At 43.2% G+C, this 26,772-nt stretch overlaps 1 protein-coding gene across 1 annotated transcript in view; it reads right to left on the bottom strand.

Moving 5' to 3' along the window:
• Positions 1–26,772, bottom strand: part of GBF1 (golgi brefeldin A resistant guanine nucleotide exchange factor 1) — a 374,794-nt gene that overhangs the window by 80,047 nt on the left and 267,975 nt on the right. The window contains exons 30-32 of the mRNA XM_070946393.1: positions 25,278–25,497; positions 25,020–25,177; positions 21,750–21,993 (exon numbers count right to left, since the gene is read on the bottom strand). Of these exons, the coding sequence (XP_070802494.1) occupies positions 21,750–21,993; positions 25,020–25,177; positions 25,278–25,497 (622 nt within the window). The remainder of the gene's footprint in view (positions 1–21,749; positions 21,994–25,019; positions 25,178–25,277; positions 25,498–26,772) is intronic.

The following is a 26,772-nucleotide window of genomic DNA, read 5'->3' as shown; positions in this document are numbered from 1 at the left end:
CCCGAAGGATGGCACAGTCAAATTTCTCCTTCAATTCATCTATGGGGCTATCGAGTGGCTTCCTTGGAATTTCTTGGTGCCTGGCCTGCTGCCAGTCCCATAGCCAGTCTGCCTTCCCCAATTCACTTAGAGGTTTCCCCTTCTCTTGCACGTTCGGGAAGGGAAACTCAACCTCTGCGGCTTTTGGCAAAACCCCCAAGTACTTATCTGCCTTCTTCTTGGCTTGCAGCACGATCGTCTGACCTTGGCTATCTTGCAACTTTGCCGGGGGAGATGGGCAGGGTTGAGATTTCGTGGCTTCCAAGCTGGCTGGAATCAAGGCTGGCTCTTTTCCAGTTGCCTGAATTAAACTTTCTTCAGCCATGGTGTCAGTGGAATATCTCCATCCACTCCATACGTCTGGGAGGGAACTGGAGGATTGGAGGTCAGCCAGCTTGGCTTGGAAAGGAGTATCGCCTATCTGTCAGGTTTCAATGTCATCTCAAATAAATTGCACTCCCAAACAATTAATCTTTGTTGAAATATTCCATTTATTGAGTACGACAGATCTGGCCCCAACTTCGTCGTAGCCGATACTAACCCTCTGACCCCCAAACCCTTCCCTTTCCGTTCCCCAATTCTCATCTTCTCATTGGCCATCTTCCAAGTCAGTCTCCCCAGCTGTGACCTCCTGTGACCTAACCCCACAGGAATGTCTCCCCTCCCCTCCCATCTCCTAGGGGATATTATCTACAGAGAAAATAAGTAGGTGAAAAGTCAAGCCTCGTCTCCTCCTTTTTATGGCAGCATCAGAATGCTGACACATAAACTTATTTCTATAACTTTTGCTTATTCAAAAACAGTTTTAGATACACAGACCTTTACTTATATCTTATATATGTTTCAACTTATTCTAGATTTATCTATTATGCAAATATACACTATAATACGTATAACGCTATAGCACTATAACAATATCACCATATAATCAATTATTACTTTGCAAATTATCAATTGTTACTTTACAATATTTTTAATCAGTGTAGTTGTATTTAATTTATTTTTTCTTTTGCTTTTATAATATATTATATTATATTAACCATACAATCCTTAATTATAGGATTAATAAATATCTTTTCTTCATTAATTCCTTATACTCTATAACATTTCACTTTTTCAAACTCTATAAATTAACAATGCAATAATTATGACTGTAATACGATCTTTTCCCCCCCTTACATTACTGTTTGAATATATATATATATATATATATATATATATATATATATATATATATATATATATATATATATATATATATATTTGTATATAAGAATATACAAATGCTGCTGTGTCATCTTCTCCAACCACATACGAATTCTTGCCCAGTATTTTTTTTGCTTCTACACACGTCCACCACATATGATAATACGATTCCGGTATCTGATGGCATTTTCAACATTTAGTTGATTTATCTTTAAACATTTTTGCCAGTCTTTCAGGTGACCAGATCTAAGCACCTTGTGGGCTAGATCTAGCCTGTGGGCCTTGAGTTTGACACCTCTGTCTTATAACATGTTGAATACCCAAAGACAAATGCAAGTTTCTTTTTTGTAGACTTTAGCTTGGCATTCAGCACCATTATTCCCAAAATCCTCTTTAAACTGACTCAGCTATCTATGCCTGACTATACTTGCAGATGGATTATAAGCTTTTTAACATTATTGGGCTGTACCCTAACTGCCACCAGGCCGCATGAGTGGCCGGCTGGTGCATGTGTGTCCACCCGTGCATATGGCCCCACTTTTGCAAGCATAGCCGCGAGCGTCATGGATGTTCCAGCTCCATTCGTGCAAATCTCGTCACAGACTTATGAGCCTCATTGTGGGCACTTGCAAATCCACGTCTCGTGCACTCTCAGCCACACTCGTGAGCTTTACTACAGACCCCGCAGGCATTCACGTGCGTGCACAGACACACACATATGCTTGCCTCGTGTTCTAACAGATAGGAAGCAGCAAGTGAAGCTAGGTAAAATCACATCAAATACCCATTCAATTAGCACCGGAGCCCCCCAGGGCTGAGTGCTCTCTTCATCACTCTTTTCTCTATATATCAATGACTGCATCTCAAAGGATCCCTCTCTTAAAGTACTGAAGTTTGTAGATGATGCAACAGCCATTGGTCTCATTTGAGACCTTAAAACTGTAGAGATGATAGTAGATTTTAGAAAAGGCTCTCCTATTCACAGTATCAACAGGGACTTCAGATGGACACCCAACATTAGAACATAATTAAAAAGGTGCAACAAAGAATGTTCTTCTTGCATCAACAGAGAAAGCTCAGATTATCCAAGGATCTTCTGATACAATTCTACAGAGGAATTCTTGAGTCTGTCATTTGTATCTCAATGTCAGGATTCCAAGGAACACCCCCAACAAAATAAAGCTCCGAGGCCTGAGGTTCCTCAAAGTTCTAATTTATTAGAGATGTCATGTTGGCACATCTGGGAAAACCCGAATCTGAAAGCTTCCAAGTTTCCCCCACCCAGCTAAGAGTTCACAGCCCTGCCCCACACCCACAAGTTCATCACATTGTCCAATCACCTCTTCACACTCCACCGGATACAATCTTCAGGCAGTCTCCATCAGATGCAGGCAAAAGTCAGGCAAAAGTTATTGAGTATAGAATGTTGTTATGACTAACTTTCTACTGCTCCAACAACAACCCCCTCACAACTTCCCCAGCTAAAATATGTGGCAGTTTAGAAGCAAAAAGAAATTTGTCTTCCAAAACTGACAGGCTTCCCCCCCCCCCTCAGGAAAGGAATGCATCCTGGGACAAGACTGAAGTCAGGGGTTAACACAATTAGCACATTAACCCCCTCCCCCTCCCAGGAGGACCCTTAGGCTTATCAGGGAATTTATCATGCAATTGCCTAACTAAGGTGTCTGCCTGAACATCCCAACTCTTCACCCACGTGGCTTCAGACAAGGGGTACCCCTTCCAATGAACCAAATATTGCAAACGTCCCCTCTGCAATCTAGAGTCCAAAATCTTCTTCACCTCATAATTCTTCACCCTGCACCACAATTGGCTTTGGGGGAGCAGCAGGTTGAGGTCTCAATTTAGATCCCACAGCAGGCTTTAACAGGCTGCAATGGAAAACAGGATGAATTTTTCCCAGTATGCGGTGGAGATTTAACTGTACAGTAACTGGGTTAATCACTTTTACTATGGGGAAGGGACCTAAATATTTTGGTCCTAACTTCTTACTCTGCAACCTCAAATGTAAGTATTTGGTGGAAAGATACACGCCATCTCCCATCCGAAAGGGGGGTTGGAGAGATCGGTGTTTGTCTGCTTGCTTTTTGTTTGCTTCGGCCGCTTCATTCACAGCTTTTTTGGTATTCTCCCAGCCTTTCATTAATGATTCCATCCATTCATTCAGAGTCGTGGAAAAAGGCTGTTCTCTCAGCAGTTCTAGCATTGGGACGAATTCCATGCCGCTCGTAATCTGAAAAGGCGTCAGTCCCGTACTACTATGCACCGCATTATTGTAAGCCACTTCTGCGAAAGGAAGCAAGTCAGCCCAATTATCTTGCTGGTAATCTACATAACATCTGATGTACTGTTCCACCATGGCATTAGCATGTTCCGTGGCTCCGTTCGTACTCAGATGGAAAGCCGAGCTAAGTCCCTGAGATAACCCAATGGACCTCAGGAACTCCCTCCAGAACTTAGCGGTGAACTGAACTCCTTGATTGGAGATCACCTGTCACGGAACTCCATGCAGCTGGTAGATCTGTTTGACAAACATCTTGGCTAATCTCTTAGCCGAGGAAAGTCCAGAACAAGGAATAAAATGGGCCTGTTTGGAGAACAGGTCTATCAGAGTCCATATTACAGTATTTCCGCCATTTTCTGGGAGCTCTACTATAAAGTCCATAGCTATTTCTTCCCACAGGCGGCTGGGCTCAGCTACCTGTTGAAGCAAACCGGGAGGCTTCCCCGGTCTTGTCTTATTGCTGGCACATGTGGCACAACTTTTTACATAGTCCTCCACATCAGCTTTCATTTTTGGCCACCAAAACTGCCGTCTAATCAGATGAAGAGTCTTTAGAAATCCAAAGTGACCAGCCAATCGAGAATCATGGCTACGCTGGAGCACCAGGAGTTTCATGCTGTTGGGGACATAAATTTTTGAACCTTTCCAAGCTAGTCTATCACAGGTCATCGAAGTATCTTGATTGTCGGCTAGCCATGGATCAGTAGATAGTGCTGCCTTCAAGTCAGCAGTTAGCTTCCCATCGATGGGATCAGTCGGCCTGCTGGCCTGACTCCGAGTAGTGACTTGCGCTGCACTCTGTGTGTCTGGGATGATGGCATGGATGACGTCCTCCCTCTGACTGTCATATTGGGGTTTCCTTGAGAGGGCATCTGCAAGCAGGTTCTTCCCCCCTGGGAAGATTTCAGCTTGAAATCAAACCACTTGAAATACTGGGTCCAGCGGACCTGTTTGGGGGAGAGCCATTGTGGGGTCTTTAAGGCTTTGAAGTTTTTGTGGTCTGACCATATCTCAAAGGGGATCTTGGCTCCCTCTAGGAAGTGCCGCCATGATAGAAGAGCCCAACGAACAGCAAAGGCTTCCTTCTCCCATACTGCCCATCTCTGCTCGGTGTCTGTGAGTTTTTTGGACACATACGCAGCCGCCCTTGGGGGTCTTCCTGGAGGAGCACTGCTGCCACTGTAACGTCACTGATGTCAGCCTGGACAAGGAACTGCCTATCTGGGTCTGGGTGCTGAAGGATGGGCTCCTCTGCAAACAGCCGTTTCAATTTTTCAAATGCTTTTTGACAGCTTAGCGTCCAGGCTAACGACTGCATTGGCTGCGGCTTTACAGGGGAGGGTCCTGTCTTTAGCAATTCAGTAAGCGGCAGGGCCAGTTCCGCGAAGGCCGGGATGAATTGCCGGTAGAAGTTAGCAAACCCCAGGAAACTTTGCAGCTGTTTCCTGGTGTGAGAGGCCTGTCAGTCAAGTACAGCTCGCACTTTCCCGGGATCCATCTCTATGCCTTCGTTCAACACTCGGTAGTCCAGGTAGTCCAGAGAAGTTTTGTGAAACTCACATTTGGACAGCTTCACATAAAGTTTTGCAGCTAACAGTTTCTTTAGTACTTGTCGGACTAGTTTCACATGTTCTTCTAATGTCTCACTGAATATGTCATCCAAGTAGACTAGAACCCCCTTGTATAAATGTTCATGCAGCACTTTGTTAATCAATTGCATGAATACAACAGGGGCTCCTTGGAGACCAAAGGGCATGACTTTGAATTGGAAGCTACCTAATGGGCAGCTGAAAGCAGTCTTCCACTCATCCCCTTCCTTTATGCGCACCCTGTAGTAGGCTTCTCTCAAGTCAAGTTTAGTAAACATTTGCCTTTTGAAAGGTAGTTCAGTAGGTCTTTCATGAGGGGAAGATGTTTTCCATGCATACTGCATTTATTACACAAAAATCCACACAAAGCCTCATTCCCCCATCTTTCTTTTCCTTAAACAGCACCAGGGCAGCTATTCTGGATTTTGCTGGTTGGATGAACTCTCGGGCTAGGTTAGTACCGATGTACTTCCTCAGCTCAGCCATCTCTTTTGGGGTCATTGAGTACATCTTTGGTTTAGGGAGTTTGGCCCCAGGCTCGATCTCAATTGCACAGTCAGTGTGGCGATGAGGGGGAATGATATTGCATTCCACATCATTAAATGCTTCAGCCAGGTCCCTGTATTTCTTGGGGACCTGGGGAGTCCCAGGTAGGACTTAGATGGCCGTTGTGTCCGCCTCTCGTTGGTGGGGCCCTTGAGGGCTTGTCTCAGTGGGTTCGGCTTCAGGAGGGATGGGCAGCAAAGGCCCCACTCCTATCATGACTTTTCGGTAGCCGTCCTCCCATTTGATTGTAGGGGCCCATTTGTCTAGCCAGGCAAGTCCCAGGATGATTGACTGCCATTTTTGGGGCTACTATGAATCGAATGAGTTCTGTGTGGATCCCTAGTTCCAATCTGACAAGTTCAGTGACCCACGTAGCAGGAGTGCCACCTATTAAGGTCCCGTCTACTTGATGAAAGCGTATGGGGTGGCTTAAGAGGTGTGTCTTAATGCCCAGCTGCTCAACAATGGGGGAACTAATTTATTTATTTATTTGGCAGTATTTATATGCCGCCCTTCTCCCGAAGGACTCAGAGCGGCGAATACAGGTTAAAAACATACAATGATAAAATAATGAAATCCCGTTAAAGCCAAATTAAAATCAATAAATAATAAAACCCAAGAATCAGCATCATCCCATTCGTTGAAATAGCCAAGTCTTCAAGGCTCGACGGAAGGAGCGGAGATCCGGGGCCGTCTGGAGCTCGGTGGGTAGTTTGTTCCAAAGGGTAGGGGTGCCCACAGAGAACGCCCTAGCCCTGGGCGTCGCCAGACGGCATTGCCTGGTCGATGGTATCCTGAGGAGAGCGGCTCTGTGAGAGCGGACAGGACGGTGGGAAGCAGGCAGGAGATGGTCCTGCAAGTACCCCAGGCCTAAGCCATTAATTAAGCAACGGGTGCAGCCGGTGTCTATTACTGCTGCTACCTCTCCAGGCACCCATCTCTGGCACTGTCAGCTTGACTTTGACCACAAAGGGATGGATGGTTCCACTTACCATTGGGTCATTTTTGCTGCTGCTACTGTTGGCTGGCCCAGGAGGCAAGTCTTTGGTCGAGGTCTCTTCGTTCTCTCCAGAGGGAGGGGAAGTCTCGACTGCCTGCTGGGCAATTCTGCTGGCATCTGGGGGCTTTCGTGGGTCCCTTCTGCCTCAGGCTGACGTGGCGGGGCGCGGTTGTGGAACTGGCCCAGGTGCCAGACACTCCGCAGCTCAATGACCCACTTGTCTGCAATGGTAGCACTTGATTACCCCTGTAGATTGAGCAGGAGGGGTTTCAGTGGGGTTTGTCAGAAATTGTTAAAGGTAGCATTTAGCTTCCAACTGCCTGCAATTACTGTGAGTTCAATTCTCACTAGGCTCAAGGTTGACTCAGCCTTCCATCCTTTCTAAGGTAGGTAAAATGAGGACCCGGTTTGTGGGAGCAATAAGCTGACTTTGTATAAAATATACAAAAGTATGAAGGCTATTGCTTAATGCCTTGTAAGCCGCCCTGAATTTCCGGAGAAGGGCGGCACATATATATACATATATGTGCATATATATATACATATATATACATATATATATATGGTTGTGGCATGGGTGAACTTCTCTATCAAGAGCTATTGACATGGTATACCAGTCTTGCAGTCACTCTGGCACCCCCTGGATTCCACAGGCAGTTATGACTTCTTGATCAATGGCTTCTTTAAAATAATGCAGAAATATTCTGTCCGGCTAATGTCCAAGGTTCCCCGCAACCTGTCTAAAGTCCCATATGAAGTCCTTCATGAGTTTCCTTGACTCATCACCTTTATCTTGGCTTCATTCTCATTGATTTGGTCTCAGTCTTCGAATCTGGCCCGGAGCAGCTCAACAAAATCTTCTGCATCATTTAATTTAGCAACCCCCTCATTATGCAGTTGGGCTATCCAGTCAGCAGCATCTCCCTCATTCATCCCCTCTGAGATCGCAGATACCAAGTCGCGATCTGTTTCGTATTGCTTTCCATACTGATCTATATGAGCCCATACTCGGCTGAGGAAATCGGCCAGTTTGGTAGGCTTACTGTCAAATGTCGCTCTAAGCCATGGTGGCGGGGCCCTTGCTGGCGGCATTCACCCTGCTGGAGGCGGGATGAATGCCGGAAGCTGAATTGGAACCTGTGGCGGCACTGCTGGCTGCTGGATCAGACCCCACAGCAGTGCTGGTATCGTTGGGGAAAATTGGGCTCATGGTGATCCCGTAAGAGGGGGAGCAGCAGGTGCTGGCGTCCACTGCCACTGGACCCGCCCCTAGCCGGGATAGAATCCCCAGCCTGGGGGGATAAATTCTGCAGGGGGTAGCATGAAGGCAGGTTGATGAGGGCTGGATACAGTATGACATCCAGGCAATCGTTCTTTCGGTCCCATCTCTGGAGTTGGACCAAGCTGGCAACTTTTCCCAGAATCCATTTCCCTGGACTGAGCTCCTAGGCTTTGCGTCACTCCCATGGCTCCCTCTGCAATCTTCTCTCTCCCTTCTATCTTCGCTGAGTCTTCGCACCACCCAATCTTTAGGTTGGTGCTGGGGCTCAGCACCCCATTCAGCCCCCTTTCAGGGTGCTGCTTAGTTATTTAGAGGATTCAGGTTAATGTCAGGGTTCCAAGGAACACCCCCAACAAAATAAAGCTCCGAGGCCTGAGGTTCCTCAAAGTTCTAATTTATTAGAGATGTCATGTTGGCACATCTGGGAAAACCCGAATCTGAAAGCTTCCAAGTTTCCCCCACCCAGCTAAGAGTTCACAGCCTTGCCCCACACCCACAAGTTAATCACATTGTCCAATCAACTCTTCACACTCCACCGGATACAATCTTCAGGCAGTCTCCATCAGACGCAGGCAAAAGTCAGGCAAAAGTCCTTGAGTATGGAATGTTGTTATGATAACTTTTTACCGCTCCAACAACAACCCCCTTCCAACTTCCTCAGCTAAAATATGTGGCAGTTTAGAAACAAAAAGAAAATTGTCTTCCAAAACTGACATTCAATTACTATCTGGTTTGGCACAGCAACCAAACAGGACAGGTACAAACTTCAATGGATAGTTAGCACTGCAGAAAATTGCAACCAGCCTGCCTTCTATTGAGGTTCTGTACATTGCACGAAACAGAAAGAGGACTGAGAAAAAATATCTACAGATCCCTCACCTCCTGGGCATAAACTGTTTCAACTTCTCCCCTCTAGACAACACTATAGGGCACTGCATGCCAAAACAATTGACAAAAAGATCCCTTATGCCAGGGGTCCTCAAACTTTTTAACAGGTGGCCAATTCATGGTGCCTCAGACTGTTGGGGGGGGCAGACTATAGTTTAAAAAAACATGTACAAATTCCTATACATACTGCACATATCTCATTTGTAGTGCAAAAAAACATGACACAATATTTAAAATGAAGAACAATTTTAACCAACATAAACTTACTAGTATTTCAAAAGCAGTATGGGCCTGCTTTTGGCTGATGAGATGGTCAATGTCTGGTTCCATAAAGGGGGGGAGGCTGGAGAGGGGGAGGAAGGGAGGATTGCAAAATAAAACAATAACAATAATAATGCCAATCAATTCTTCAAACAGCTGTCAGCAACCTCTCCCACGGAGATTCCCCCCAGCTGCTTTTACACACCCTCCTTTCTTCCTAGCAGCTTTCGCAGGCCAAAGAAAGATGTCTAGGAAATCCGGTGCAGTCCTGCCAGCTTGGCTTCCTGAAGTGCTCAAATTCCTTCTCCGGCATTTGGGGTGGACTACAGACTTGGGGGGAAGGAGAGACTTTCTTTGCTTCACTTGAAAACTTCTTAGTGTCCTCGCCCAGCATGGAAGGAGAGGGGGAGAGTGAGGAAACGTTGTGAAGAAGTGGGGTGGGGTGACACTCTGTGGTCTTCGCTGAGAAAGCGAGTGTCAGGCAGGAGGCTGTTGGTAGCAGGCAGGTGCGGGCGGGGGTGAGAAGATGCGAAGCAATCGCTATAATTGTCCCCACTGATTCTGAACTGGCGTGTTTCTTTCCTTTGCTCGGCGTGCCCTCTTGCTGGCTTAGTGTGTGGAGGGGGTGGGAAGCGGAGATGGGGCAGACGAGCCTCTGAGTGGGAAGAGGGTGGGTGTGGGTGCTTGCGCGCATGGGGGGGTTAGAATCTATGTGGAGTCGAGAGAAAGTTACCCAGGTAGAGGGAGGGAGAGGGCCAGGGGTGGGTTCTACTTACTTTTACTACTGGTTCGCAGCGGGGCCACGCTAAAAGGGGGTGAAAATTTAGGTGCGTCTTATACACCGAATGTAGCCCCGCCAACCCACTGGCCCCCACCCTTTGGCCTCTGCCTTGCAGCAGTTACCTCCTTGCAAGCAAACAGCAAGAAAAAAAAGCTTTCAGCTTCAGCACAGCCTAATTAGCACAAGTTGATTGGATCGGCCTCCCGACTCTCAGCTGATTTGCTCTCAGCTGTTTTGTGCAGGGCTCTGCTGCTTGCTGCAAAGAGGTAAATTGCTGGAGCAGATTTTTTTTCCTTGTGCTAATCAAGCTATGCTGAAAACAAAAATGAAAGTAAAGCAGGCTGTTTGCTGATTGCTGCAATGAGGCAAAATTGCTCAGAGGGAGAGGCAGAGGCAGATTTCTTTTTCTTCTTTTCCTCATCAAAAAAGCTAGGTGCGTCTTATACTCCAGTGCGACTTATACTCTGAAAAATACGGTAATATTCTTGGAGGTATTACCCAAGATAATATCCAAGGAAAAAGCCTCTCTTGTATTGCTGAATGTTCATGAGTCCATCAACAGGAGAACACTGAATATCAATGTATGCATGGCAGGGCTGCAAGGAAAAAGACATTACTCTCCACAAAGAACATTGCTGCCTATCTATAGTTTGCAAAAGACTTCATGATAAGCCAGAAGGGTACTAGAAGAATATTCTGTGAATGGATGATAACAAAATATTATTTTTTGATTTGAATGAAAAGTGTTATTTTTGGCTAAAAACAAACACTGGCTTCCACTGTAAGAACTGGTGTAGGGTTTCCTGCCTAAGCAAGGGATAGGACTAGAAGACCTCCAAGGTCCCTTCCAACTCTGTTATTCTATTCTAACTTCATCTTGTTTGTGAAACATGGTAACAGAATCATGGTTTGGGTTTGATTTGCTGCCTTCTGGACCAGAACATCTTGCCCTCATTGATGGAACTAAATTCTGAATTGTATCAACAAATTCCACAGGAAAATGCTAGGATATCTATCCATGAACCTAAAATCAACATAAAGTGGGACATGCAGCCAAACAACAACCCAAAACATGCTGGTCCAAAACAAAATAGCTAAAGCAGAAGAAAGTATGATTTGAAATAACCAAGCCAAAGTCCTGATCATATAACCTATAGAAATGTTGTGTAATGATCTGAAGCAGGAAGTTCAATTGAGGAGGTTTACTGTAGGGAGGCACAAGTTAAAATTCCTCCAAGCTGATATGCAGGACTAATCAACAATTAACAGAAATATTTAGTTGTGATTATTGCTGCCAAAGAGTCACAGCAGTTATTGAAAGCAAAGTATCACATACTTTTGTTGTTAGTTGCAAAGTCGTGTCCGACCCATCACGACCCCATGGACAATGTTCCTCCAGGCCTTCCTGCCCTTTACCATCCTCTAGAGTCCATTTAAACTCATGCCTACTGATTCAGTGACTCCATCCAGCCACCTCATTTGATTCATCTAGCCCTACCTTTCTCATGATGTGCTCTGCATATAAATTAAATAGGCAGGGCGACAGTATACAGCCTTGCCGAACTCCTTTCCCAATTTTGAAACAATCAGTGGTTTCATGTCCAGGTCTCACTGTTGCTTCTTGACCCGCATATAGGTTTCTCAAGAGACAAATAAGATGGTCTGGTACTCCCATCTTAAAGAAGAACTTGCCATAATTTGTTGTGATCCACACAATCAAAGGCTTTAGCATAGTCAATGAAGCAGAAGTAGATGTTTTTCTGGAACTCCCTAGCTTTCTCCATGATCCAGCGTGTGTTGGCAATTTGATCTCTAGTTCCTCTGCCTCTTCGAAATCCTGCCTGTATTTCTGGTATTCTTGCTCCACGTACTGCTGGAGCCAGTGGCGAAATTAAAAAATTTTCCCTACCGGTTCTGTGGTGTGGCTTGTTGGGGGGAGGTCATGTGACTGGATGGGCATGGCCAACTCGACATCACTCACATTGAGGGGCTCCTCACCGGCCCCTCCCCTCCCCGCCACTCCTTGTCGCGAATGGCAGGAAATTGGGGAGGGGAATATTCCTGCCTACCATCCTTCCCTCAGTCTGTACTGAGATTGAGGAATGGATGACAGGCAGGAAAAGAGCCTTGGTACTACAGTGGTTTAAAGCACCCTGTTATTAACACAGCTGCCTGCAATTTACTGCTGGTTCGAATCTCTCCAAGGCTCAAGGTTGACTCAGCCTTCCATCCTTTCTAAGGTAGGTTAAATGAGGACCCAGTTTGTGGGGGCAATAAGCTGACTTTGTATAAATATACAAAAGTATGAAGGCTATTGCTGAGCACATTGTAAGCCGCCCTGAGTCTCCGGAGAAGGGCGGCATATAAATCAAATAAAAAAAAAAAATCCCCTTACCCATTTTTCTGCCTTTCACGAAAACAGCTCCATTCTAGCTACACCCCCTCCATCCCCCTCCCTCCTGGGGACCTTAAAAGGGACAGGCTGCAGCAGCTCCGTTATGAATGGAGGGAGAAAAGTTAGCATTCTCTCTGCTGCGTTTAACATTGAATTCTGTGGTAGAGAGAATGCTAACTTTTCTCCCTCCATTCAGAACGGAGCTGCTGCTCTATGGTTCCCTCCTGGCCCCCTCCCTCCTGGGGACTACCTTAAAGGGACAACTGCAGCAGCTCCGTTCTGCATTTAACTTTATTTATTTATTTAATTTAAATTTAAATTATTTATTTAAATTATAAAATTTATTTATTAAATTTAAATTTAATTCTGTGGAATATTGAGCAGCTGGAATAGGTGAGTGGCGACCGACTGGGCGTGGTGGGGCCAAGGAGGGGTAATTACTACTGGTTCGGCAAACTGATGTCCAAAATCCCTAGCGGTTTGCCCGAACCAGTCCAAACCGGTAGGATTTCATCCCTGGCTGGAGCCTAGCTTGTAGGATTTTAAACATAACTTTACTGGCATGTGAAATGAGTGCAATGGTGCGATAATTTGAACATTCTTTGGCATTGCCTTTCTTTGGAATTGAAATGTAAACTGACCTTTTCCAATCCTGTGGCCACTGTTGAGTTTTCCAAATTTGCTAGCAAACTGAGGGTAGCACTTTTACTGCATCGTCTTTTAAGATTAAGCTCAGCTGGAATACTGTCACCTCCATTACCTTTGTTTTTGCTCAGATTTCCTAAGGCCCATTTGACTTCATATTCTAGGATGTCTGGCTCAAGATGTGGTTATCAGGGACGTTAAGCTCGTTCTTGTTCTTCTGTGTAATTTTGCCACCTCTTCTGCCTCTGTTAGGTCCCTGAGATTTTGGTCCTTTATCATGCCTATCTTTGCATGAAACATTCCCTTCATATCTCTAATTTTCTTGAAGAGATCTCTGGTCCTCCCTATTCTATTGTTTTCTTCTATTTTTTTGCACTGTTCATTTAAGAAAGTATTCTCATCTCTTCTAGCTATTCTCTGGAATTCTGCATTCAATTGACTGTATCTTTCTCTTTCTCCCTTGCCTTTCACTTCTCTTCTTTCCTCAGCTATTTGCAAAGCTTCCTCAGACAGCCATTTTGCTTTTTTGCTTTTTTTCTCTCTCTTTGGGATGGTTTTAGTTGCTACCTCTTGTACAATGTTGCGAACCTCTGTCCATAGTTCTTCAGGCACTCTGTCTATCAGATCTAATTCCTTAAATCTATTTGTCACCTCTACTGTATTCTATATTCTATATTCATCAGGGATATGATTTAGTTCATACCTGAGTGGCCTAGTGCTTTTCCCTACTTTTTTCAATTTAAGCCTAAATTCTACAACAAGAAGCTCATGATCTGAGCCACAGTCAGCTCCTGGTCTTGTTTTTACTGACTGTATAGAGCTTCTCCATCTTTGGCTGCAGAGCACATAGTCAATCTTATTTCTGTGTTGACCGTCTGATGATGTCCATGTGTAGAGTCGTCTCTTGGGTTGTTGGAAAAGAGTGTTTGCTCTGACCATTGTATTCTCTTGACAAAATTCTACCAACCTGTGCCCTGCTTCATTTTGTACTCCAAGGCCAAACTTGCCTGTTATTCCGGTTATCTTTTGGCTTCCTACTTTAGCATTCCAATCCCCCCTGATAAGGACATCATTTTTTAGTGTTAATTCTATAAGGTGCTGTAGGGTTTCATAGAACCGGTCAATTTCATCCTCTTCAGCACCAGTGGTTGGGGCATAGTCTTGGATTACTGTGATATTGGTTTGCCTTGGATTCGAACTCTTTCTGTCATTTTGGGGATTGTATCCCAGTATTGCTTTTCCTACTCTTTTATTATTCCTACTCCATTTCTTCTGAGGGATTCTTGCCCGCAGTAGTATACCTGATGGTCATCTGAATTAAATTCACCCATTCTTGTTCATTTTAGTTTGCTGATTCCTAAGATGTCGATGTTCAGTCTTGTCATCTCTTGTTTGACCACGTCCAGCTTGCCTTGATTCATGGGTCTTACATTCCAGGCTCCTATGGAGAAAAAATCTTTACAGCATCAGACTTTCCTTTCATCACCAGATGCATTCACAGCTGAGTGTCCTTTTGGTTTTGGCCCAGTCACTTCACTCTTTCTGGCGCTACTAGTACTAGCCCTCTGCTCTTCCCCAGTAGCATATTGGACACCTTCCGATCTGAGGGGCTTATCTTCCGGCGTCATATCTTTTTTCCTTTTGGTACTGTCCATGGGGTTTTCCTGGCAAAGATATTGGAGTAGGTTGCCATTTCCTTCTCCAGTGGATCACATTTTGTCAGAACTCTCTGCTATGACCTGTCCGTCCTGGATGGCCCTGCATGGCATAGTTCATAGCTTCATTGAGCTACGCAAGCCCCTTCGCCACATACTTTAGTCATACTCAAATATGTATTTTTCGATCATTTAGTTATTGAGATCATTTTATCTAATTTTAGGACACCTTTTATGTCATATTTAAACACAAATATTGAAAATTCAAAGAAGTTCATATACTTTTAAGCACCACTATAAATATATAAATATTGCATTGCGGTAAATACTGGCAAGTATTTTCGACAATTGCAGCATCCACTGGTCATGTAATCACCATTTGTATCCAAGCTTCGAAGCATCCAAGCGAGCTTCCAACAATGGAGGCAGCCAGATTCGCTTAATAATGGCATGATTCACTTAACAACTGCAGTGATTCGCTTAACAACTGTGGCAAAAATTGTTGTCAAATGGGGCAAAACTCACTTAACAACTGCCTTGTTTAGCAATGGAAATGTTGGGCTCAGTTGTGGTTTTAAGTTGAGGATTACCTGTACTTCACATCACATTTTATTCTTCAAGACTTTATCTATCAATTAAGCAATCAGAATAGAGCTGGAAGCAACCTTAGAGGTCTTCTAGTCCAACCCCCTGCTGAAGCAGGAGACCCTGTACCATTTCAGACAGGTGGCTGTCCAGTCTTTTCTTAAAAACCTCCAGTGATGAAGCACCTACAATTTCTGAAGGCAAGCTGTTCCACTGTCCTCATTGTTAGGAAGTTTCTCCTTAATTCCAGGTTCCTTCTCTCCTTGATTAGTTTCCATCCATTGTTTCTTGTCCTGCCCTCTGGTGCGTTGGAAAATATGTTGACCCCCTCCTCTTTGTGGCAGCCTCTCAAATACTGGATTACTGCTATCATATCCCCCCCAGTCCTTTTCTCTAGACTAGCCAAATCCAAACCCAAATCCTGCAACCGTTCTTCCTATGTTTTTAGTCTCCAGGCCTTTAATCATCTTAGTTGCTATTCTTCGCACTTTTTACAAAGTCTCAACATCTTTTTTTGTAACGTGGTGACCAAAAATGGATGCAGTATACCAGGTTGTGGCCTTATTAAGGTTTTATAGTACCTAATACTAGGTACTAATACTTCACATGATTTTGATTCTTTTTTTTTTTATTGCAAAAGTTTTACAATTACATTTTCACCCCTTTCCCCCCCCTCAACCCACCCGAACTTCCCAACCTCATCCTCCCTAACCCTCCCCTCCCCCCAGACTTCCATACAATATACTCAGATCAAGAAAAAAAAAACCCTTTGTATAAAACTTGAACCCCTCCCTCCCCCTTATAGTTTTTCATCTTCATTACATTAAACTATTTCTATCTTAATATAACATTTTCAAATAAAAGCTATTTGATACTTCCTGGTTTGATATTTGTTCTGAACATAATCTATCCACTTTTTCCATTCCCATTCATAAGTCTCTTGTGAACAATCTTTTAAATATGCTGAAATTTTCGCCATCTCTGCAAAACTGGCCATCTTCAAAATCCATTCCTCGATAGTGGGCAAAGCTTCATTTTTCCAGTATTTACCTATCATTAATCTCGCTGCAGTTATCATGTACAATATCAACTTTGTTTCACCCAATGTAAAACCCTTAACTATACCCAATAAAAACAGTTGTGGAGAAAATTGAATTTTTTTCTTCAAAACATTCTGCATAACCCACCAAATTTTTATCCAAAAAGCCTTAACTTTCTTATAAGTCCACCAAACATGATAATATGTAGCATCTAAACAATCACATCTCCAACATTTTTGGCTGAACATTAGGGTACATACACGACAATTTTTTTGGGTCTAAATGCCATCTATAAAACATTTTATAGAAATTTTCCCTCAAATTCTGTGACTGTGTAAATTTGACGTTCTGAACCCAAATTTTTTCCCATGTTTCCAACATCACTGGTTCTTCAAAATTTTGTGTCCACTTAATCATACAGTCTTTAACCAATTCAGTTTCTGAATCCCTTTCTAACAAAACATTATAAAGCCTTTTAATATGCATTGGACCTTTCTCTTTTATATGTCTAACCAATTCTTCCTCATGCAACATAATACCAGTTTTTTGGTCCTCTTTCCATCTCAGTTGAAGTTGATTGTATTGTAACCAAGTTAAATTAATCCCTTCGTCCAACAGTGTCTCTAATGTCTTCAACTACCATCTGCCCACATCTGTAAAAAGAACCTCTTTATATAAAAACCCCCCGAGTGACATTATATTTGTATTCCACATAATATGACCAAGATCCAACCATAGCGGTATTTTGTAATCCCATTTGAGTCGGTGCTTCTTCCAAACCCTCATCAAAGAGTCTCTAAGTATATGGCTTTTAAATACTTTATCCACTTTGTTCTCATAAAATAAGTAGGCATGCCATCACATGATTTTGATTCTATGCCACTGTTTATACAATTTAGGATTGCATTAGCTTCTTTGGCGGCTGCTGCTGCAGAATGCTGGCTCAAATTTAAGTGATCTTCTACTAGGACTCCAAGGTCCCCCTCACAGTTACTGTTTTTGAAACAGGTTTTGCCTAATCTGTACTTGTACCTTTGGTTTTTCCTGCCTAAGTATAAAACCTTGCTTTTCTCCACATTAAATTTCATTTTGTTGGACAAAATGAACAAGTTCCATTGTTCAAGTCTGTAAAGATCTTTTTGAATCCTGAGCCTATCATCTGGGATGTTTGCTATTCCTGCCAGCTTAATGTCATCTGCAAATTTGATGACTCACCTTCTATCCCCTCATCTAAGTCATTTATGAAGATATTGAAGAGTACTGGGCCTAAGGACCATATGGTACCTCACTGCTTACTTCCCTCTATGTAGATATTAGTAACATTAAGGGCTACTTGTTGAATATGGTTTGTCAGCCAGTTACAAATCCATCTGGTGGTGATGCTGTCTATCCCACATTTTTCTAGTAAGTTGAAGTAGGCTGTGGTCTACTTTGTTGAATACTTTGCTGAAATCTAAGTATTGTCAGCTTTGGAAGCCATATTAGGCTAGAAGCTTCCATGCTGCCACTTTCTCATGTGTGGGAAAGTAGGAGTGGGATTTAGTAGAGGGGTTGTCTGTAGACATAATAACATTCTTCCTGTCAGTCAAGGTCAAGGCGATCCTGCATCAGAGGTCAGAGTGATGTCTCGAGATGGGACGGCGGTTGATTGGAGCATGTGATCGACTGAGGAGTGAGAGGATGGTTTTGGGGGTTTTGATTTACTGAGGGAAAGCCCGGACCTCTCAGATTTGGGTTTTCCCAGATTTGCCAGTTTACCTATTCTAGTAAATAGAACTTTGAAAAATGCTTGCTTCAGAGTCTTTACTTAGAATTGGGATTTTTCTGGAACACTGACATTAACCCGAATCTCCCTTAAAGCATAACGGCACCCCAAAAGAGGGCTGTCGGGGGTGCTGAGCCCCAGCATCTACCTAAACTTCGGATGGTGCAAAGACTCAGTGAAAATGGAGGAGAAAGGAGAGATCGCAGAGGGGGCCGTGGGGACGGATATTCAAGGATTTACTGACACCCTGCTTTCTCCTTCTGAAGAAATGGTGCGAGCCATTGAGGCTGCAGAAGAGACCCGAAGGCTAAGTGCTCAGCCCAAGAAGTCGGATTCCGGGAAAAGTTGCCAGTCTGACCCAACTCCAGAAAGGGGACCAGAGGAGATAGTGCTGCTCCCAGCCCAATGAAGTCGCCCTATGAGCCAGAGTGGAGAAGAGCAACAGCTATAGGATCTGGAGATTCCCAGGACTGGAACCTGTTGCCCTCAACGCGAAGCCAATAGTTAACTGAGCTCCCTGAGTGTTTCGAATGGATGGAAGTGGGAAGTTACACACCCCCTACCTACCTCCTCAAGTGAGATGGAGCTTAGTGCAACCTACATTCACCTTCCCCGATCCAGGACCTGGCGGAGGAATTAGCGAGGCGCAGGCATCTCTCTACCTGGCCAGGGGCGAAACAAGCGGATCAGCGCAGCATGGCCATCCTGCAGCTGGGAGACATCAGACGCAGACAGTATGGGGAATGCGAAATCCTCCTGCAGGGCCCCCTCACCAGCCTGCCTTTGTACTACCTCCTCCTGAATGTATACCCCCAGGCTGGGGATTCTATCCCGGCTAGGGGCGGGTCCAGTGCCAGTGGTATCCAGCATCGTCTGCTCCAATTTTCCAGGGATCCCCATGGCCCCAATATGGCCCAACAATCCCAGCACCACAGGTGTCTGGTGGTGTTCCGCAGAGTGCTATACTCACAGCAGCCAGCTGGAGTCCCCCCCCGCCCTCTCTGCAGCCCAGCAAGCAACTCAGCAGCCGCTCCCCCTCCCCTAGCAGCCGGCTGGAGTCCAGCAACCAACAGCAGCTCCGCCAGAGGTTCCAGCTCAGCCTCCTGTTGGCAGGCTCAATCAACCCACGAGGCCAATGCCAACCCCCTTCAGAGCAACCTTTGATGGTACTCCTGCCACACCGGCTTACTTCCTAAGCAGGGTCTGGGCTCATGTAGATCAGTATGGAGACCAATATGAGTCAGACTGGGACTTGGTATCGGCGATTTCTGACGGGATGAATGAGGGGGAGGCTTCTGAATGGATAGCCCAGCTGCACAATGAGGGCGCTGTGGAACTAAATGATGCCGATGGGTTGTTGTGCTGCTCTGGGCCAGATTTGAAGACCCAGATCGAATAAATGAAAATGAAGCCACACTAAAGGTGATGAAGCAAGGTAATTGACCCATAGAAGACTTTGTATTGGACTTTAGATGGGTCGCAGGGAACTTGGGGCACTGGCCGGACCGCATACTCCTACACTTTTTTAAAGAGGCCATTGATCAAGAAGTCAGAACAGTCTGTGGGTTCACTCAGGGGGTGCCTGAGTGACTGCACGACTGGTATATCATGTCCATAGCTCTAGACAGAGAAATTCACCCCTACCGCAAAACCCCAGCAGAGAAGCCTCCTCGGAAAGCTTTAGCTAGATGGCCACTTTCAAAGCCCGCTGAAATCACCCCCCCTTAACTGGCAGGGGCAATTAAATGCTATCGGTGTGGAACATCGAGCTTCTGAGTGCCTGGCCCCTGCCCCAGTTCCACAACAACGTCCTGCTACAGCCGCTCGAGGCAGAAGGGCTCCAAGGAAGGCCCCAGACACTAGTCAATTTGCCAGACAAACCGTAGAGGTTCCCCTCCCCACTGAAGAGAGCGAGGAACCACCAGCCAAAAAAGCCCCTCCCGACGAGGCTAGCAGAGATGAAGACCCGATGGTGAGTTCACCCATCCCCACCTTTTAATTAAAGTGAAACTGGTGGTGCCAGAGACAGGGAAGCAAGAACTGCCAGCAATAATAGATACAGGCTGCACCAGATGTTTATTTGGACTTCCAATTGTTGAACAATTGGGGATCAGAACAACAGCCTTAAAGCGTCCAATTAAATTTCACCAGGTGGATGGAACGTTAATTGGAGGCTTCCCCACCACCCATATTACAGAACTGGTTAGATTAGAAATCGGAAGACATCATGAATTTATACAATTTATAGTAACCCCAAAGATGTCAGAATCTGTCATACTGGGCCTGGTTTGGCTGGACAAATGGGCCCCCACCATCAAATGGGAAGATAGATACTGGAAAATCATAATGGGTGTCGGCCCATTATCCCCTGCCCCTCCTACCCATAAGGGCCAGCTGCCAGAAACAGCAGATGCTTGTTCAGACAGGCCTCCACGTGAACCCAAGATTCCTAAGGTATATAGAGACGTAGCTGAAGCGTTCAGCGAGGAGGAATGTAACTTCCTCCCCCCTCATCGGCCTATGGATTGTGCCATCGAATTAGAACCAGGAGCCAAGTTGCCAAAACCCAGGATGTACTCCATGATGTCTGCTGAAATTACCAAGTTGAGGAAGTACATTGACACCAACCTAGCCAGAGGGTTCATCGAGCCTGTGAAATCCAGGATGGCCACCCCCGTATTGTTTAAAGAGAAGAAAGATGAGGGGCTCAGATTATGTGTGGACTTTAGGGGTGTAAACTGCATTTGCATACAAAATACCTACCCCCTACCACTAATGAAAGACTTGCTGAACCACTTGTCAAAAGTCAAGATTTTCATCAAGTTAGATCTAAGGGAAGCCTACTACCGGCTTCGCATAAAGGGTCATGCCTTCTGGACTCCAAGGGGCTCCTGCAGTCTTCATGCAACCGATCAATGAAGTTCTACATGAGCACCTGTATAAGGGGGTCCTTGTTTACCTGAATGACATTCTTATATTCAGCAAAAATATGGAAGAACGTGTCAAATTAGTCAGGCAAGTGCTGAAAAAACTCCTAGCGGCCAAACTTTATGTAAAGCTGTCAAAATGCGAGTTCCATAAGGAGTCCTTGGACTACCTGGGATGCAGGGTGTCAAATCTGGACTGACTAAAAATAATCCGCCTCATCCAGAATTCTCCAAAGCTGCTATGCGATCAGTCTCTCTACCACCTTCGCCAAAAAGGGGAGGTTGGACACTTGTTGAAAACTGCCCTGGATCAAGCAATGGTCCTGTAAAGTTGGGGCACACCAACATCTCTTTTAAAGGTGGTGGGATCACTCCCTCTTTCAAGGAGTTGTTAACTATTGCCCAGTTCCATACATGCAATGCTTCCCACGAGGTCTTAATTAGCCAGAAGGGGCATGAATCTAACACACGTGGCTGAACTAGCAGCTGAGAGAGCTCTGTCCACTTCCTCATTCAACAGGCTCAAACTCTTCCCATATCTTCTTGCAAGATGTAGCCCCCATCACCTCCATAAACTCTGCTCTAAGGGTGGATTCTGACATAGAGTAAATGTGACCACTTTTATCTGACAGATGCACAGCATATTCTTCATATCAATCCTTAAATTAGACTTCGGCATTGCTCCCTCTAAGGAGAGTCCAAGTTATCTAGATTATATAAATATTTCCTTGCTGTTTAAAATAAAATTATGACAATGATAATACACATTAGTAGTAGTAGTAATAATAGTAGCAGTAGTTGGAGCTTTTGGGCCATATAGAAACTAATAGAAATCTGGCTTACCTCCATTTAGGCTGGCTTCCACAAAGATGCGGATTGTTTTGACGCACAGCTCAAAGTTCTCAGGTGTTACATGAGCTGCATCTCGCACAATAAAAGATAAGGACTCAACACACTTCATGAGAGATTTGGTATTATGAGGACCCAGGTCCATTCCCACAGTCAGACTATACTGATTCACCAGGGGAGAATTTCCTAGTCTGGAAAGTCCAGCCATGGTTGAATTATCAATGTCATCTTTCCCAACCTGTGAAATAGAGATTATTCAAAGGTTAAAGGAAATCATATATTCTAACTGGTCAATTTGCTTTTTAAATATAATTTTTATTAAAAAATATAAAAATAGTAGAAAGTAATAGAACTAAACTTATAGAAACAAAAAGAAAAAGAACAAAAAGTGCAGAGAAAGAAAAAGAAAAGAATGAATATAATAAAAAAAAGGAAAAGAAATAGACTTCCAACCTTCATCACAACTATAAACCAATTTAATAACTCTTCACACCCTTTAGGTTACAAACAGATCGCTTTTCATTCCATATCCCATCCCCGATCTATAAGCAAATTCATAAAATATCAATTTGTCAATCCTTGCATCAGCAAAAAGTCCAGAAAGGTTTGCTAGAATTTTGTGAAAAAGTTTTACTTTACCTTTGATCAAATAAACCAACTTTATATTCCCTTTTATTACTTGTCTTAATTTTTAACTCAATGATTGCTGTAGGATTTTTTCTTCAACCTTCATCCCATGAGACAGAGGTTTTACCAACCTTCTTTTGTAGCTCCCCCCACAAAAAATCCAGGTTTAAAAATCTTGTTTTATCATTTTTACTTTCCTTTTAATTTTTAAAACTTAATTTTTTTATATCAAGCAAATGTACTTTTCCAAATTATTATTTTGGCCTCTCATTTGTAGTTCTACTTTCAGTAGTTTCTCTGTCATGTCAGAAAATTTTTTTTCCACATCTGTCATTCCTTCATTAAAATTTTTAAGATATAGTTTGTCCATAAAAACAGACATTAATACCAAAAGTATTGACATTGTTACTAATTTTGGGTCTGTTTTCAAAGATTTTCTTTAATATTTCTGATGTTATAACATTTTGTCATTTTGTAAATCCCAGTATTAACTGACATCAAGAATAGGTTTTTTTTTTCTTCTGCTTAGAATCTTTAGTGTCCTCTAGTGTCCATTTTCTAAAATCATCATCTTTATTATGACTTGCAATAACTATAATAGACAAATTAAGTCTCTATTCCATGAGAAGCTGATTATTTTTTATAATTATTTCCAAAATTTTATTAAAGGCCAATATTCCAAATTTATCTCATCTTATTTTTTGCTGTTTGTTTCAATATTCGTCAAGTTCTTATAATTAATTTTTCTTTTGTTTAGAGTTGAAGATAAAACATCACATGACTTACAAGCTTGTTGTTCCAAACATTTCTAGTATATTTAAGATGATTAATAGGCAATTTCTGAAAGTGATTAGAAAGTAAGGTTTGTGAATTTAATGTTCACAAATCCCCCCCCCCAGGTTTGTGAGCAAGACAGGTAATCTTATTGTATCATAATGTTCAAGCCTGCTGAAAATTACTATCTGATAGACAACTCCTTGCAATAAGCAGCTGTTTGAAGCATATGTGGATGATTTCCTGTTTTCTTCTTATCCAGAGATGTTTCAAGTTTGTCATGGACATCAATTCTACTTTGACTGAGTCATCTTCAGTTTTCCATACCTCTGTCAGAAGTCTCAATACAATGGGAACTGAATTCCAATTATTACTTTGGGTGATGTTCCAAGACTCTAAGCCAATCCCAGTCTGTGGATCGTTACTGGGCAACGGCATGCCAGAACCCGGGACGCACAAACAAGTGAAGCCCCACCCATGGGATGCAGGCAGCTTACGAAACCATGCCCCCTCTGGTCTGCGGAAAAACCTCTCTTCACAGAACCAGTCCCTGGTGCCCAAAAGGTTGGGGACTGCTCTAAGTTTTTCCTCCTATAGACCTCCATGAATACAGCTAGGTCACCCTACTTAGTTCACAGGCATGATGCCTGTGATAATACACATGTTTTTGCTGTCTTCAGTCACAAACATATAGGTCCATTTCAGTGGTGGGTTTCAAAAATTTTTACTACCGGTTCTGTGGGTGTGGCTTGGTGGGCGTGGCATGGTTTGGTGGGTTTGGCTTAGTGGATGTAGCAGGGGAAGGATACTGCAAAATCCCAATTTCCTCCTGATCAGCTGGGACTTGGGAGGCAGAGAATAGATGGGAGCGGGGCCAGTCAGAGGTGGTATTTACCGGTTCTCCGAACTGCTCAAAATTTCTGCTGCCGGTTCTCCAGAACTGGTCAAAACCTGCTGAAACCCACTTCTGGTCCATTTGCCTTCTTTTGGGGAGCATTTAAATGGGACTGAGTGCAATCAGGGACTAAGGATCTAGCTGAGAATAGAAGTACTGGTGATCAAGTACTGATTAGAATACAAGTACTGATGATCTATAATGTAGGAATTAAAATCTGCTGGGGATTTTAAACTGAGAGTAAGAATTTACCAATTCCCTCAGCTAGTGCTTCCAAGCCTGGAAGACTCATATGGCTTTCAGCCATATTTACTGAGCAGGACAATATTATAAAGTTGCTGCCAAAGCATTCTTCCTAATACTAAATTCTTTTTAAAATATCTCCTGTAAAACATTTATAATATTTCAACTTTTAAAACTTTAAAAGCCAGCCTCTGTGTGTTTATGTTCATATGTGTATATGTGTATATGTATGTGTATGTGACTATGTATAGATGTGTATAGATAAAAGTAGATATAGCAGGTTTCTCATACACATATGCAAACATTAGTAAATAAATCCTGGGGACAATGTAAGCAATAATTAGATGCACTAATAATATAATTCAAGATAAGGTAGCTTCTTATGTTCACAACATAAAAAGAGAAATCAATGAATGAGATAGAGGACCAATGAACTGGTTTGTCTTGGAAACAAACCAAACTATTTTTTGATTTAGGAAAACAATGGGCTATGTTTGAAGCCTGCTCATGCCCAGCTACCAAACATAATTCTCAGTGTTACCTTAACCACTGTTGAGGGCTTAGAACAGTGTTTGTGGATGCAGAATTACTTTTAACATGATAAATGAGGGATATGATCCTTTTATTTATTTTTTTCAAACAATAGATGGCAAAAACCCTTAATTATTTACTATTCATTCATCTCAGATACATAAAAAGAGAGCAAAACACTCAAAATTACTTACCACAAGCCAGCCACTGTTCACCACATCTACATCAGTGACAGAACGATGCAATTTACCTTGCTTGCTATGATCTGCATATACTTCTGAATCAGAAGTGTAGCCACGATCTAGGCTGGTTTCATTTGGATGATAGGAGATCTCACTGTCTGATTGAGCTCCTTAAACAAATAATTAAACAAAATGGAATGAAGCAACAACTGTTAACAGATTGGTAGCATGCTTCTCAACAAGATAACCCATTGCCAATGACCAATTTACCTGTATCATTCTCTGTTCTTGTAGGTTGCAGCGCTAGGGGTGGTTTCACCCCAGAACCAATGCATTCCAAGAGAGTAAAGAGTGTGTACCAGTCTTCTCCAGAGTGAATATTGGCAGCATTAGTCTTGAGAAGCTCATGAAGGCCATATGCAATCTGATGACTTGCCCTGTTTAACATGCTGGGTTTCATCATGAGCAAGATTCGCAAGGAGAGCAATACCTAGTCAGAGAGAAATCATGGTAACTACAAGAAATGTAAATTATACCTGTACCAGATTCATGTTTGTTAACTGCTAGCAGCACATTCAAGCCTGTATTATAGGAAGAATAACTAGATTTGTAATTGTATCTTCTTGCCTGGTGAACAATCACAAAGCTTTCTCTTCTGAATTTATTCCTACTTTTGAAACATGAATAAAGTAAAAAAAGGTAAGTAGTAATAAATAATAGATCTGTAATAAAATAGATCTCTGGTTATTTATTGGAGGCCACTTATCTCACTCACAGAGTGACTGATATTTAAAAATATTATATATAAAGAATATGAAAATGCAAAGTTTTAAATCTTTACAAAGTTTATGTTTAAATGAAATAGATTTGAAGTGGATGTCAGAAATGAAGGAATCACTTCAGACATTTGTTGCACTGCTATGATATTGCAAATGATATCTCCTTTCCTGACATTTATGTGGGGTAATCTATTGTTTGATCAACCTTGTGGCTTCATCTCAAAAAACTTCCATAACTTCAAACAAATGTGGAAAGAATCTGATTACTTTTTCCCATAGGAAATATTAATAATTGGCAACCTTGAGCCCCTAATAAAGAAGGAGTAGAACTTTCCAAAACCCACAGCCTTTGTTATTCTAGAGAGCAATATCCTGATATGGAATGGGACAACTGGTCATGGCCACATTGCTGTGGCCACTTCACTGTGTCCACACACATCCACACCCACCCCAGCCAACCCACTGCAGCCCTGTTAAGATATTTAAATTTAGCATCAGGAGCAGTGGGGTTGTGCAGTGAGCTGGAACACACAGTTATAGTTGATTGGTTGGAGAGTGCTGGCTCCTGCGTGAAGCAATGTGCGCAGTGATTGGCTGCTGTAGGTGTGAAGAGTTTCCCTTTTTCCCCGCCTTTTTTTCCTGTATGCCCTGTATGCTCTGTGATTTACCTCATGATGCTCTTGTTTGCCTGACTATCTTGTTTGCTGTAAATAGAGATGTAAAATATATTTATTTATATAAAACTACAAGTTCATGTCAGTGTCTCTGACTTCATTTGGACAGCTGCTATGCAATTCTGGCAGGTTATGGGCCCAGAAATGCACTGAAGCACCAGTATTATTTTCTCTGAGGTAAAAGGTTCTTTGTGAACCTGAGGGAAATTGGCCTATAAAGACAGCCTGATGTATCTGTTACAGAAATGGGAGGATGATTTCCTTTGGCTTGTCTTATAAGATGAATAATGTCCCATGGAGCCTAAGGATGAA

This window comes from Pituophis catenifer, unplaced genomic scaffold (assembly GCF_029215685.1).
Source record: "Pituophis catenifer annectens isolate HBS135680 unplaced genomic scaffold, rPitCat1.0.hap2 SCAF_6, whole genome shotgun sequence".
Lineage (NCBI taxonomy): Eukaryota > Metazoa > Chordata > Lepidosauria > Squamata > Colubridae > Pituophis > Pituophis catenifer.
Note: the sequence above shows the minus strand (reverse complement) of the source record. Positions and strands in the feature narration are given on the sequence as shown.